The sequence below is a fragment of the Podarcis erhardii genome (genome assembly GCF_964252035.2).
Source record: "Podarcis erhardii genome assembly, chromosome: 1".
Taxonomy (NCBI): Eukaryota; Metazoa; Chordata; class Lepidosauria; order Squamata; family Lacertidae; genus Podarcis; species Podarcis erhardii.
Window position 1 is genome coordinate 8,511,808 of NC_138497.1, and position 14,510 is coordinate 8,526,317.

At 46.0% G+C, this 14,510-nt stretch overlaps 1 protein-coding gene across 2 annotated transcripts in view; it reads left to right on the forward strand.

Annotated features, from left to right (window-relative positions):
• The window catches only part of DAAM1 (dishevelled associated activator of morphogenesis 1), a 175,350-nt gene that overhangs the window by 111,484 nt on the left and 49,356 nt on the right, over positions 1 to 14,510 (forward strand). For both annotated transcript variants that reach the window (XM_081859162.1, XM_081859163.1), the window contains exons 5-10: positions 5,456 to 5,550; positions 8,901 to 9,234; positions 10,858 to 10,968; positions 11,829 to 11,932; positions 13,115 to 13,181; positions 14,002 to 14,119. In XM_081859162.1, coding sequence (XP_081715288.1) covers positions 5,456 to 5,550; positions 8,901 to 9,234; positions 10,858 to 10,968; positions 11,829 to 11,932; positions 13,115 to 13,181; positions 14,002 to 14,119 — 829 coding nt within the window. The remainder of the gene's footprint in view (positions 1 to 5,455; positions 5,551 to 8,900; positions 9,235 to 10,857; positions 10,969 to 11,828; positions 11,933 to 13,114; positions 13,182 to 14,001; positions 14,120 to 14,510) is intronic.

Here is a 14,510-nt window from a genome sequence, read left to right on the forward strand (position 1 = left end):
GGTGACAGCTGTCCGATTGCATCACCACCTCCAAGACGGCTTTAGAGGAAATGTTAACAACTTTTTATACACACACACACACACACACACACACACACAGGATCTACCCACCCCAGTTTCATTATGCACAGACGGCTGGACCTCTTCTCTTGCTGGCACTGTGAAACCAAATCCATGTGGCTACTGGGACAGGAGAGATGATGATGATGATGATGATGATGATGATGATGATGGTGATGATGATGATGACGACAACAACAACAACAACAACAACAACAACAACAAATAAGAAGAAGAAGAAGATGATGATGATGATGATTTATCTTTATATAAAGCCGGGCTCAGGGCGGCTAACAACAATAAAATAGTACAACATACTAAAATCATTCATTATAAAATTAAATCAAATCAAATTGGTGGCAACCATTGGGCTGGAGTTCTGTGAAGATTGCCAAAGGAGGGAGTCAGGCTGTGCCCTGACCAAAGGCCTGGTGGAACAGCTCTGTCTTGCAGGCCCTGTGGAAAGATGTCAAGTCCCGCAGGGCCCTAGTCTCTTGTGACAGAGCGTTCCACCAGATCGGGGCCACAGCCGAAAAAGCCCTGGCTCTGGTTGAAACCAGCCTAACCTCTCTGTGGCCTGGGACCTTCAAGACGTTTTTATTTGAAGACCGTAAGGTCCTCTGTGGGACATACCAGGAGAGGCGGTCCCGTAGGTACGAGGGTCCTAGGCCGTATAGGGCTTTCAAGGTTAAAACCAGCACCTTAAACCTGATCCAGTACTCCACCGGGAGCCAGTGCAGCTGGTACAGCACCGGGTGAATGTGATCCCGCAGCGAGGACCCCATAAGGAGTCTCACCGCGGCATTCTGCACCCACTGGAGTTTCTGGGTCAGTCTCAAGGGCAGCCCCACGTAGAGCGAGTTACAATAATCCAGTCTGGAGGTGACCGTCGCGTGGGTCACAGTGGCTAGGTCAGGGCGAGAGAGGTAAGGAGCCAACTGCTTAGCTTGGCGGAGATGAAAAAATGCCACCTTTGTTATAGCTGCAATCTGCGCCTCCATGGAAAGGGAGGTGTCGAAGATTACACCCAAACTCTTACCGGACGGTGCTGGCACTAATTGCACCCCTGCAAGAGATGGGAGTTGCCCCCTCAATCCCATATTGTCCCGTCCTAGCCAAAGGACCTCTGTCTTCAAAGGATTTAACTTCAACCGGCTCCCACGTAACCATCCAGCCACAGCTTCCAAACATCTGATCAGTGTGTCTGGGGCCGAGTCAGGATGGCCATCCATCAACAGATAGAGTTGGGTGTCATCAGCATACTGATGGCAGCCCAGCCCAAAACTCCGGACAAGCTGGACGAGGGGGTGCATAAAGATGTTGAAAAGCATCGGGGAGAGTATTGCACCCTGAGGCATTCCACACAACATGATAAGGATTTGGTGGGTTTTACTGTTCACCTGGCCCACCCACTCAGCAAATGGGAAGAGACGGTAGCTCATTGGTGTAGGATTGGCACACAGAATGTCCCGGTTTTAATCCCCAGCATATCTGGGGGGTGGTTGTTGTTGTTGTTTTTTAAAAAAAGAAGGTTTGGGAAGCAGGAGACAGGGAAGAGATATCCTCCATCACGACCAGACTTATTTCTGCACACCATTTGCTGAACAGAGAGAGAAATGAGAAAAAACAGGGACTATAGCAAAAGGCAATAACTTCCTGACTCCCCTTCCACAGTGCAGTCTGTTATCATCTCAGGAATGTGGGAAACATCCTTGATGATTCCAGGAGAAGAAAACCACACGTGCGCTAGGGTTCGACCACCTCACAGTCAAGAGCTGCATTCAGTGCTGGAGGGAAGCAGCTCAGTAATACCAGGACAACCCAAGAGGCGGGTGGATAATTCAGCTTCAAGAGAGCCTTTAAACAGGGTCTCCCAACTGAGTGTGGGGAAGGCCGGTTAATACTCATGGAAAACTAGAATCGTAGAGTTGGCAGGGACCCCGGAGGGTCATCTAGCCCAACCCCCTGCAATGCAGGAATTTTTTTTGGCCCAACGTGGGGCTCAAACCCACAGCCATGAGATTAAGAGTCTCGTACCTTACGAACTGAGCTATAAAAGCAGGAAGACATTTTGGGAGCAGAAGTCACAGTCTGAAGGGCAGAAAGTGCTGCCAGCCAGTGTAGACTAAGCTAGGTAGACCCAGTGGTGCAGGGCATCTTCTTAGGGAAAGGACTGTATAGCTCAGTGGGTAGAGCATCTGCTTTGCATGCAGAATGTCCCAGGTTCAATCCCTGGCGTCTCCCAAGTAGGGCTGGGAGACGCTCCCTGCCTGGAACCCTGGAGAGTCGCTGCCAGTCTGAGCAGACAGTACTGAGCTAGGTTGACCCGTGGGTCTGACTTCCTCTGTGCAAACAGGCAGCTTTTTCCACCCCCCCAAAAAGAGGGAGGGCTGAGTAAACATTAGAAAGGGATTCCTTTCTTAGATGTCCCTGGCAATGGAGCAAAGGCTTGGAGGCAGCTTATAGAATCCGTCCTTGGACTCTTCCACTTGCCGTGTTGATTAGATCACTTATGAAACTCTGATGCTGAAGTGCTTTTTGCAGAATGCCTGGGCAGCTTTGAATATCAGCGGGTGGTGTGTGTGTGTGTGTGTGTGTGTGTTTGTGTTTGGTAGCTTGGCAATGCCATCAGAAGCTCCTCTTTGCAGTGTCCTCTTTAAAGCAAACATGGGACGCAGATGACAAAGTCAGGAGGGAACGGGGCCACCGCGGCTAGAGATCCCATGTTGTTGCTCGCCACCCTGACCTCTGAGTGGTGCAAGATTCCAGGGGTTCCAGGCGCTCCCCTATATCTTGTTTCCTTTTGCAAAGGAGGCACAGCAGAGACTGCGGTCTCTTTAGGATATAGGTGTGGTTTATTTCCACGTATATGCAACCTGAGCATACGATGGAGGGGTTCACAACATCAAAGGGTCTTGCCTCTCCCATAGCCGCAGCCTTGGACTCTAGCAGAAATCAAACATCCTGCTTTGCCCCTCTGGCTTTTCAGACTGCAACTTTTTACTTCTAGGTCACATTGCACACACTCTTCAACTCTAAACTCTGGCTTTTGTCCGTCTCACTATCTGTGAGCTGGAGGAAGGGACTCACCCATTGGTGTTCTGGGACAGAGCCCCCTCTCTTTTGCTCTCTTAATGTCCCATCACCTCTCCTTCTTTTTCTTAATGGCCCTTCGCCCAGGCGATCACCTCCTGAGGAAGTTAGCCTGGCTTATTTTATAACACTTGCTAGGTGAAATATACTCGGAGTCAAGAGTGGATTTCATGCTCTTTATTCAGCTCATAGTGGTAAGGAGAAATGGAAGTTCCCCCAGAGTGTCTGCCTTATATACATTATTTACACAATGGACCCCACATGATTGGCTAATTCTAGGATTCTCCTGCAGGCCAATCAGGTTGCAGATTCCCTTCCACCTGGTGCTGGATTGGGTGGCTCCTGTGGACCAATCAGACCGCTGCATTCTGGATCCTATTGTTTTAGGACCAATCGGACTGCTGCATTCTGGATCCTATTGTTTTAGGACCAATCAGACTGCTGCATTTTGGATCCTATTCAACTCAGTACATAACTCTAGGATTATAAGAATTAAAAGTCTGGCACCCACAAACTCATGTCACTATAAAGAGTGTGTTGGGTAGAGTTTTCCAAAAGGAATGTTTTGGAGACAGGGACAGAGAGGAAGTTATACTGAATCAGACCATTGGCCTGTCTAGCAACACATTGTCTATAGCAGGGATGGGGTACATTTGCCCCTTCAGACTCCAACTCCCATCAGCCCCAGCCATAATAGCCTGTGACCAGGAACGATGGGGATTGTTGTCCAATGGAATCCAGGATGTTTCAGTTTCCCCAGCCATGGTTTACACTGAGGGTGACTCTCCAGGGTTTCAGGAACAGGTCTGTTGTCAGTGTTAGAAATTAGCCAGGCGCATTTTGCAACTGGCATGGGTCCAATTGCAACCATGTGGATATTTCTGAATGTCAGGTTGGTGTTTGGGGAAAATGTCACTTAGAGAAGGATTTTCCTTGAAAGCTGAATTTCAGGACATGGTTCGGCACAGAGAATTAAGCATCCTGTTGCATTTGTGCAAATCCACACAAGTCTGTTGAAATTTTGCAAAATGTCTTGAGATTCAGTTTGGGAAATTTATGAGCTGTCCGTGTTCTCCCAAAACTGGAAATCTCACAAAACCTCCTTTCCTCCCCGTGAAATTGTAAAAAGTTGAAACACGTGTCTCTCAACTGTATTCACTTTTCCTAAACTAGATGTAGGAACACCGTTTGTTCTGTCTTGGTTCGCAGTGGATTTTGACCTGTCCATTACCATACACTTTTGAGTCTTACAGGGCAATCCTGCGTATGTTTACTCAGAAATCAATCCCATTGAATTAAATGGAGTTTATTCCTAAGTGTGATTGCAGCCTTAGTTATCAGCTGCTATTCTCCTGTGTCCATTTAGACTCATGTACTGGGCACAATAGAAGCCATTTGGGCTATAAGCAGGCACTATGCTAATAATGCTATATTGCTAAATGAAATTAAATATGGCCTAATTGCTAGTGTGCCGTTAAATGCTTCTCTGCCCTTCCTCCTTGTCCTTTGTGATTTCTCTTCTGTTTCATTATCATTAACTTCCTACAGAATCGGTTGCTCTGGGGCTGAATATTTTACAGCTCAGTATGAATTGTTGCATATTAAACAAGGTGTCACAAAGCAATGGAAATGCAAGCATATGAATCTGCTTTTAGATCAAGCCTGCACAGACTTTAGGCTCACAGGATCTACTTGCTCCACCACCACCTGCCTACGAGGTCCACCAATCAGAGCCTGGTGCAAACCAGTGACTTGCAGTGGTAGAGCAACATACACCTGGAAGTAAAGAATAGGTGCACATGCTTAGCTTAGGAATCAGTACTAGACTGAGCTCCTAGTCCCGTTACACAAAAATCCACTCCTGGTTCCCCCCCCCCCCAGCTTTCTTAAATTAGTAGTGTAATTTACAGGGCAGCGGAGTCTTTTTTTGTTATTAGTGTTACTAAACAACTGGGAGTCTGCCTCTTTGCTGATCTACTTCACATTGTGCTGGGATTCTAGATTCAGGTAAGTAGCCGTGTTGGTCTGACGCAGTCAAAATAATAAGAATAAAAATAGTCCAGTAGCACCATAGAGACCAACCAAGTTTGTTCTAGGTATAAGCTTTCGTGTGCATGCCCACTTCTTCAGATACACACTGAAACAGAAGTCACCAGACCCTTATATATACTGGGAGGGGTTGTGTTTTGCTGGGATGTTCATGTTTATTGTGTATTATGGCTTCCGTGCAAAATGTGGTATGTAAATAAGCTGGCTGTGCCTAACTTATTTCTTGCGTTGATTTTCTTTTTACCTTTTGCAGAGAAAATCGCTGATTGCTTTGGAAAAAGAAGATGAAGAAGAGCGCAGCAAAACCATAGAGAGTTTGAAGACGGCGCTGAGGACCAAACCAATGAGGCAAATGATTTTCCTTGCTTTGCTGCCCAACTTCTTGCTTTCCTATTGGTTCAACTGTTTGCTTTCCTATTGGTTCCCTAGTGAAAGGGTTCCTGGAATTGATTCTCTAGCCAAAGAACTCTTAATGTTAATCTCCATAAGGTTCTGGTCAGTCATTTCTAAGTTTGCCGAAAGGAGCTGAGTTACTTTTTTTCTGTAATAAAAAGTGCCGGGACTCACCTCCACACTCGCCAACCCAGATGCTGCCGACGCTGCCATCTTGAAGCAAAAATCATGCAACAAGTTGCTGGTCTGCACCATCTTATAGGGAGCTGTTCCTCTTGTTCAGAGTGATAGACTCACTCTGACCCTGGAGGTTCCACTAAGCCGTCGTCGCTAGTAGCCTCAACCTCTCCCGGCGAAGGTGTTTCCCCGGGGGGTGTCCATGTCAAGCCCACCCACCTGCCTAAGCATGCCTCCCATTCTCTCTTTGTCCCCCGCCAGCCCCATTTCCATGAGGTACTTGAGGCTCAGACTTGCAGAGAGCTCTCTGTCATAGAATTCTACTCAATATTGATCCAGAGCAGAACTCCAATGTGTAGTTAGCAGAGTAAAAACTTAAACACGTTGCAGGATTCCCCAAAAATAGACCAGAGGCAATTGTATTTCATTCAGCCGAGTTTACTACTTCTGCTGAAGGCAAATGAGCATAATGGTCACAAATCCTGAAACTGTTCTTAACCTGAAGCACCACTTTAGCTAATGGGGCCTCCCGCTGCTACTGCGCCATTGCTGCCGATTTCTGTTCTCATCCTGAAGCAAAGTTCTTAACCCGAGGTACTATTTCTGGGTTAGCGGAGTCTGTAACCTGAAGCGTATGTAACCTGAAGCATATGTAACCCGAGGTACCACTGTACATTCAGGATTGGCCCAGTCCATAAGAAATCCAACTGCAGCAGACTTAACTTAAACTTACAATATCTTATAATAAGTCTAAATTTTAACACTATATAGCATACTATGTACAGAACACCACACCAGAAGGAAAAGCGATAAAGAGAAAGTGAAACCAAGGCTCCTTCTGGCCTTACTTTTATAGTCAACATGACCTTGACAGAAAGAGATAGGAGAACCAGTTTAAGCCAGCTGTACCCAAACATCATGAACCTTCTGCTTGTTTCTTTCACACAGAGAAGCTTCCAGAACCCTCTTGAATTAAGTAGAATAGGAAAGATCTCCACACATCAGATCAATACTTTCTGTACCAATAAGTGCAAACTGACACCTGTTTAAGCTTTTGCTCTGCTAACTATACATTGGAATCTACTCTGGATCAATACTGAGTAGAATTTCATGACACTCTCCCCAGCTTCCCATCCTGTCTGCTCCCCCTTTCCCATTCTGGCAACTGGTGGCAGCAGAAGACAGCAGGACCATGGGCAGGAAGCCGCCCCACAATGACACCCACCACCTGAGAGGTGCCGGAACTGCACTTGGGCTGAAAAAAAGCCCTGACTCTAGTGATTTCTGACCATTGGCCATTTGGGGAGCTGGAGTCCAGCAGCTTCTGGAGGTTGCCATGTTGTAATCCCAACTAAAGCATCCAGGACAGGTGACCATTGAACCTCTGCTTAATGTAATTTGTAATTTCATCATCATCAAACCTTTTATTGGCATCTAATAATTATTATTATTATTATTATTATTATTATTTATTATTTGTACCCCGCCCATCTGGCTGGGTTTCCCCAGCCACTCTGGGCGGCTTCCATAGAAACCAAAAATACACTAAAATATCACAGATTAAAAACTTCCCTGAACAGGGCTGCCTTAAGATGTCTTCTGAATGTCAGGTAGTTATTTATCGCTTTGACATCTGATGGGAGGGCGTTCCACAGGGCAGGCGCCACTACCGAGAAGGCCCTCTGCCTGGTTCCCTGTAGCTTTGCTTCTTGCAATGAGGGAACCGCCAGAAGGCCCTCGGCGCTGGACCTCAGCGTCCGGGCAGAATGATGGGGGTGGAGACGCTCCTTCAGGTATACTGGGCCAAGGCCGTTTAGGGCTTTCAAGGTCAGCACCAACACTTTGAATTGTGCTCGGAAACGTACTGGGAGCCAATGTAGGTATTATGTGGTCTCGGCGGCCGCCCCCAGTCACCAGTCTAGCTGCCGCATTCTGGATTAGTTGTAGGTTCCGAGTCACCTTCAAAGGTAGCCCCACGTAGAGCGCATTGCAGTAGTCCAAGCGGGAGATAACTAGAGCATGCACCACTCTGGTGAGACAGTCCGCGGGCAGGTAGGGTCTCAGCCTGCGTACCAGATGGAGCTGATAAACAGCTGCCCTGGATACAGAATTGACCTGTGCCTCCATGGACAGCTGTGAGTCCAAAATGACTCCCAGGCTGCGCACCTGGTCCTTCAGGGGCACAGTTACCCTATTCAGGACCAGGGAGTCGTCCACACCCCTGTCCCCCAAATACAGTACTTCTGTCTTGTCAGGATTCAACCTCAATCCATTAGCCGCCATCCATCCTCCAACCGCCTCCAGGCACTCACACAGGACCTTCACATACAACATCCAAAACAAATCAATACAGAATTACCACTTCCTCAGTGGCACAAAACTTTTGCTAAAAAAAAAAGGAGGCAGAGCAGTCTATCGTCACATCTCTAGGTCTCCAGGGAGATCAGACGTCTACAGTCTATTTCGACAACAAAAAACCAAATAGAGATATTTAGCCGCTGACTTGGTGAGCTCCTGATCATTCCCCAGTAATAGAAAATGTATGACCTCTGATTCTGGTTTCCATCTGGGGATACAGAGTTGATCTAGAGATTGCTGGCGGAGATCAGCATATCGTTTACAACCGAGAACCAGATGTGTGAGGGTTTCCACCAGGTGGCCTTCACATGGGCAAGTTCTTTCTCCTTCCATCCTGCCTGAGAACCTTCCCCAAAGGAGGTTTGATGGATTTGAATTAAACCAGGCCAGCGAAAATGCCCTTCTTTCTTGAGGGTTAAGCAGAAATTCAAGGTAATTGTGGTTAGTTTCATGCTCCCAAGAAAGGTGAAAATAAAGAGGGGAACATGTTTTCTCTGCTGCTACTGTTAGTTCTTGGCGTTCAGTATCCCACAACCTAGTTTTTATTATAGCCTTGGCAGATGGAAGGGATATCGATCACAAAAGTTCCACTGACAGCCCGAGTTGCTGTACCTTCTTGTTAAACTGTTGTAGCCCTGGGGAAAGAAAGGGGTCTAACAAAACTTCGCTGAGGAGAGGAACTTTATCTGATGTAAAATTTGCAATTTGCGTTGTGTGGTGTTTTTTTCCTGACGAACCCTCTTGTATTCATGGCGATCTGTTTCTGGCAGGTTTGTAACCAGGTTTATCGACCTGGATGGCTTGACATGCATTCTGAACTTCCTGAAGAGCATGGACTATGAGACCTCTGAGTCTCGGATACATACCTCTCTCATCGGGTGCATCAAAGCTCTGATGAACAACTCTCTGGGGAGAGCTCACGTCCTGGCCCATTTGGAGAGCATTAATGTGATAGCGCAGAGCCTGAGCACGGAAAACATTAAGACCAAGGTGGCCGTGCTGGAAATCATGGGTGCTGTGTGCCTGGTTCCCGGAGGTCACAAGAAGGTGCTGGAAGCCATGGTGCACTACCAAAAATATGCCAGCGAAAGAACTCGCTTTCAGGTACGGACTTGCCTCTTGCCACTTAAGTTGGTTGTACGTTGGGAAATATGGGACGCGGGTGGCGCTGTGGGTTAAACCACAGAGCCTAGGACTTGCCGATCATGCGGTTCGAATCCCGTGACGGGGTGAGCTCCCGTTGCTCGGTCCCAGCTCCTGCCAACCTAGCAGTTCGAAAGCACGTCAAAGTGCAAGTAGATAAATAGGTACCGCGGGAAGGTAAACGGTGTTTCCGTGCGCTGCTCTGGTTCGCCAGAAGCGGCTTAGTCATGCTGGCCACATGACCCGGAAGCTGTACGCCGGCTCCCTCGGCCAGTAAAGCTAGATGAGCGCTGCAACCCCAGAGTCGGTCACAACTGGACCTAATGGTCAGGGGTCCCTTTACCTTTACGTTGGGAAATAATGAAGGCAGTTAGAGAGAATTTTTTTCCTTTCCACGGAGTATCAGTGCTTCTTTTGCCCCACGGCTTCTGTGTGATCAAACAGGGCTTGCAGGTTTTTGAAAACAGGCAATGCCTGTTTTTACCAGAGTCAGCAGTTGGACAAGAAATCTCTGCTTGCATCAACCCTTTAAAGCTTACCCTAATGCTGTCTGAGGTCATCTCAGTCTGGCTCCCTGTTTGTGGAACTCTCTCCCCAGGGAGACTTACCTTGCGCCTTCATTATACACCTGGCACCTAACATTCCTCTTTAACCAGGCATTTGGCTGACTGACTTCCAATGCCCTTTTAAAATGTGTTTTTTTTGGGGGGGGGTTGTTATTGTTTTTGTTGTTATTATGAATTTTGTGTTTTTATATTGTGATTTTAGGTTGTGAGCTGTCCTGCAGGTATAGGGCTGTATACAAAGTAATAATAATAATAATAATTATTATTATTATTATTATTATTATTATTATTATTATTATTAATTTTTGCATTATTTCAGCAGCATCTGCCCTTCACCTTAAGGTCCCAGGGCAGGTGGTAACAATTTAAAACCCAATATCAAAATGCAGGGTTCCAAGAATAGGGTGCTTGTTTGAGTGACACCTGAGAGATATGCTTGGAAGCTACCATACATCAACTGGGTTGTGGGGAGGGAGGTTTATTGGTTTGCTTTCTCGTTCTTGATTTTACATTGTATTTTTATGCTGTGAGCCACCGTGAGATCTACAGGTGAAGGGCAGGATACAAATTCAATAAAGAACAATATTCATATCGATTAATTTTTTTGCAATTAATAAATGGGTGCTTAACTCAGGACTCTGTGGTTCTGTCAAAATATCGATTAATTTTTTTGCAATTAATAAATGGGTGCTTAACTCGGGACTCTGTGGTTCTGTCAAAATATGTGTAAACTATCTCTAGCCAATTCATTAGCATGGACAGGTAATTCCAACCCAGCCTTCCCCAATCTTTTGTCCTACAGATGTTTTGTCTCACAGCACCTGGGAGCTGCCCAAAACATCTGGAACACACCACAGTGGGAGGGAAGCTGTATGGGTGGGCCATACTTTTTTTGTGATCCTCAGCATAAAAAACTAGTTCTTTTTCTTCTTAATGCAATGGGTTTGCACTGGTGGCATTTTGCCCCTGCACTTCTGCACCTGTAGATGTCATTAATTGAAAACCTTGCACCCCGCAGACACTAATAAATGACCTGGACCGAAGCACAGGCCGATACCGGGATGAAGTGAGCCTCAAGACGGCTATTATGTCCTTCATCAATGCAGTTCTAAGCCAAGGGGCTGGAGTGGTAAGTCTAGTGGGGGTAAGTCGCTAAGCATCGAGGCTAGCGACCACTTTGGCTAGTGGGGTGGAGGTCCAACAGGAGGTGGCGCCAGAGGCAATGGCCAGCAGAGCCAACTAATCCTAGTATTGCCCCTATTCTCCTCCATGCTACAGGGAGTGACGCCTCCTGAGCTCTTGTAAGTAGGAAGGCAGGCAGGTGGAGGTTGTTTAAGGTTGGTGGGGCAGGGCCTCGTTCAGTCTAATAGCTTGTTCCTTCCCTTCCCTTCCCTTCCCTTCCCTTCCCTTCCCTTCCCTTCCTTTCATTTCCTTCCTTCCCTTCCCTTCCCTTCCCTTCCCTTCCCTTCATTTTCTTTCATTTCCTTCCTTCCTTCCTTCCTTCCTTCCTTCCTTCCTTCCTTCCTTCCTTCCTCCTTCCTTCCCTCCCTTCCCTTCCCTCCCTTTCATTTTCTTTCTTTCTTTCTTTCTTTCTTTCTCTCTCTCTCTCTCTCTCTCTCTCTCTCTCTCCCCCCCCCTTCCTTCTCTCATCCCCTTTCCCCTCAACAGAGTTCCTGAGAAAGCTTAGGTGCATGATAGAAGGGGTAATTTTGCACAGCCTACTTATGGGAACACATGACGGGTACCTTTCCAGAGGACCCCAAAATTCCATTGGGGGGCAGGAAGCCCAAGTGCTTAGCGTTTGATTCCAGCCCTCTTTGTGCCTAAAATAAGATTGGCTTGTTTCTGCCGCCTCTTCCCTTCTGGCTGGGGGGGGGGGTGATGGGAGTTGTAGACAAGAACAACCAGAAGACACCAGGTTGGCATCCAAAAGGATACTCAGATCAGACCCACAGTCCTTGAAAGGTCTTCTCTTTTTCTCTTTTCCAGGAAAGCCTGGACTTCAGACTCCACCTCCGATATGAATTCCTCATGCTTGGGATTCAGCCTGTGATTGACAAATTAAGAGAACACGAAAACTCCACGTTAGATAGGTAAGTGTAGTTGATTGGTTTGTAGTCCGTGAGGTTTATTTTCCCCCATTGTGCCTTCTTCTTCATTCTTGCTGGATTTTGTGTTGTTATCCATCTTTAGGCTGAAGCATTCCAATTTCAAGTTCAAATGGTACCTGAACGCTTCTTGAAACATGCCTAATGCCAGCAGTACTTAAGAGCAGTTGTCAATCAAATGTGTGCTGTATTATTAGTTTACAAAATGCTTTACAATCTCCCCTCACCCCCCCCTTGCAATTTTGTTTTACTTTGTCGAACTCATGCATTTATTGGTCTATTCTCAGGCAACTGGGCAATGTTGTTGTTGTTGATTCAATTTACATACCGCCCATTATCAAAAGATCCCAGGGTGGTGTACAACATTAAAAACGCATTACAGAGCACCAATGATAAAAAACGTAATAAAAAGCATACTGGCAGACAGCCTAATAATAAAATAGTCTTCTCCAGAGATGTACACCTCTGTGTTCCCTAACCCCTTACTTACTGGCAGTTATGTTTGGCTCCCACACAAATTTGAGCAAGAATGAGAAGCTTTGCATTGTTGTTAAGAAGATGAATTATGTAAGGGCTTCAAACTCTACTGGATGAAATGTCAATAAATGGCTTGCCTGCTCTAGAAATTTCTAAATAGGAATAGTAGTATAAACCTTCTAAGACTTCTCCCTCCCAAGATTGATTCAATAATAATAATAATAATAATAATAATAATAATAATTTATTATTTATACCCCACCCATCTGGCTGAGTTTCCCCAGCCACTCTGGGCGGCTTCCAACAGAATATTAAAATACAATAATCTATTAAACATTAAAAGCTTCCCTAAACAGGGCTGCCTTCAGAAGTCTTCTAAAAGTCCGGTAGTTGTTTTTCTCTTTGACATCTGGTGGGAGGGCGTCCCACAGGGTGGGCGCCACCATCGAGAAGGCCCTCTGCCTGGTTCCCTGTAACCTCACTTCTCGCAATGAGGGAACTGCCAGAAGGCCCTTGGCAATGGACCTCAGTGTCTGTGCAGAACGATGGGGGTGGAGACACTCCTTCAGGTCTACTGGACCGATGCCGTTTAGGGCTTTAAAGGTCAGCACCAACACTTTGAATTGTGCTCGGAAACGTATTCAATAGCCCATTACAATAAATGTGTGTTGACTCTTATCTCCTTCCCAGGCATTTAGACTTTTTTGAAATGCTTAGAAATGAGGATGAATTGGAGTTTGCCAAAAGATTTGAACTGGTATGTATGCATCCATCCATCCTAACTACTCTGGTGCTGGGTGGTTGTTGTTTTCCTGTTGTAAGAATAAAAAAGCATAGAATTCTACCTGCCTTGAATCACTGCAACAACTGGATCCCTTTGCAGTGACCTCTGAAAATGGGGTGAGCAGGTGGGGTGCTTTTAAATGAGCATTTTCACAACCCACCCCCCATCCCAAATGGGCTCATCATCACTATAAGTGAATCACACTCCTGAGCACTGTATGAATTTTACAGTGGATGTCAAAATTTACATTAAAATAGTGGCTTAATAGTGGCTTAAAAGTCATATTGCTTTCACCATGATTTTGGACATGCAGTGGTGATTACCGCATCTTCCTAAACATCAGCACTCACATCTGTTTGACAGTGGAACAGACTATCTTGGAAAATAGTGGACTCTCCTTTGTTGTAGGTTTTTGAACAGAGGTTGGGTGGCCATTATCTCAGGGTTTCTTTAGCTGTGATTCCTGCATTTCAGGAGACTGGACTGGATGGCTCTTCCAGTACTACAATTCTATATTCTGTGTCAAGAGTTCTTGTACACCTGGCAAATCTTGACTGGGATTGTGAACATGCACGTGTGGATATAGACGCGTGCAAAATTTTGAACATTCATTGGGGGGTGAAATGTGTGTGTACACCTGCCCCCATTATATATAATAAAGACCTGATTTGAAGACAGATTGTTCTGGGTTTAGTGCAATTGAGGGCAGCAACTTTTGACTCCCCGTGGCAATGTCGAGCCATACTTGGGGCGTGGAAATACGAAACGTCACTTTTTGCCTATCCAAACACAGGTCCATATAGATACGAAAAGTGCAACCCAGATGTTTGAGCTTACGAGGAAGCGGCTGACCCATACAGAAGCGTACCCACACTTCATGTCTATCCTCCATCACTGTCTCCAAATGCCTTGTGAGTAAATATATAGAGATGTATTTTTGTATCTGTACATGTAAAGCAGGCTGTGGGTGGTTTCACGACTCTTGTTTTCTGTTGACTGAAGTTGGAAGTGTTGTAGCTGTAACATGTTCCATAAGGGTTATTAGAATGGGTTGCTTAAATCTTCAATGTTCTGCGAAAGCAGCAACATCTATGGGCTTCGTACCACATTATTTCGAAGGACTGTTTGTGTGTGTGCTCATTTCAGCCCCTCTCTATGGAAGTGGATGAATGAGCTGGTGTCCTCCTGATGAATGGATTGGTGTCCTCTTGATCAGAAATAGGAAATATGGGTTGCAATCAAAGTAGCACTAAGGGGGACATTGAATCATCTCAAGGATTTCTACTTGTGCAGCAGAACATT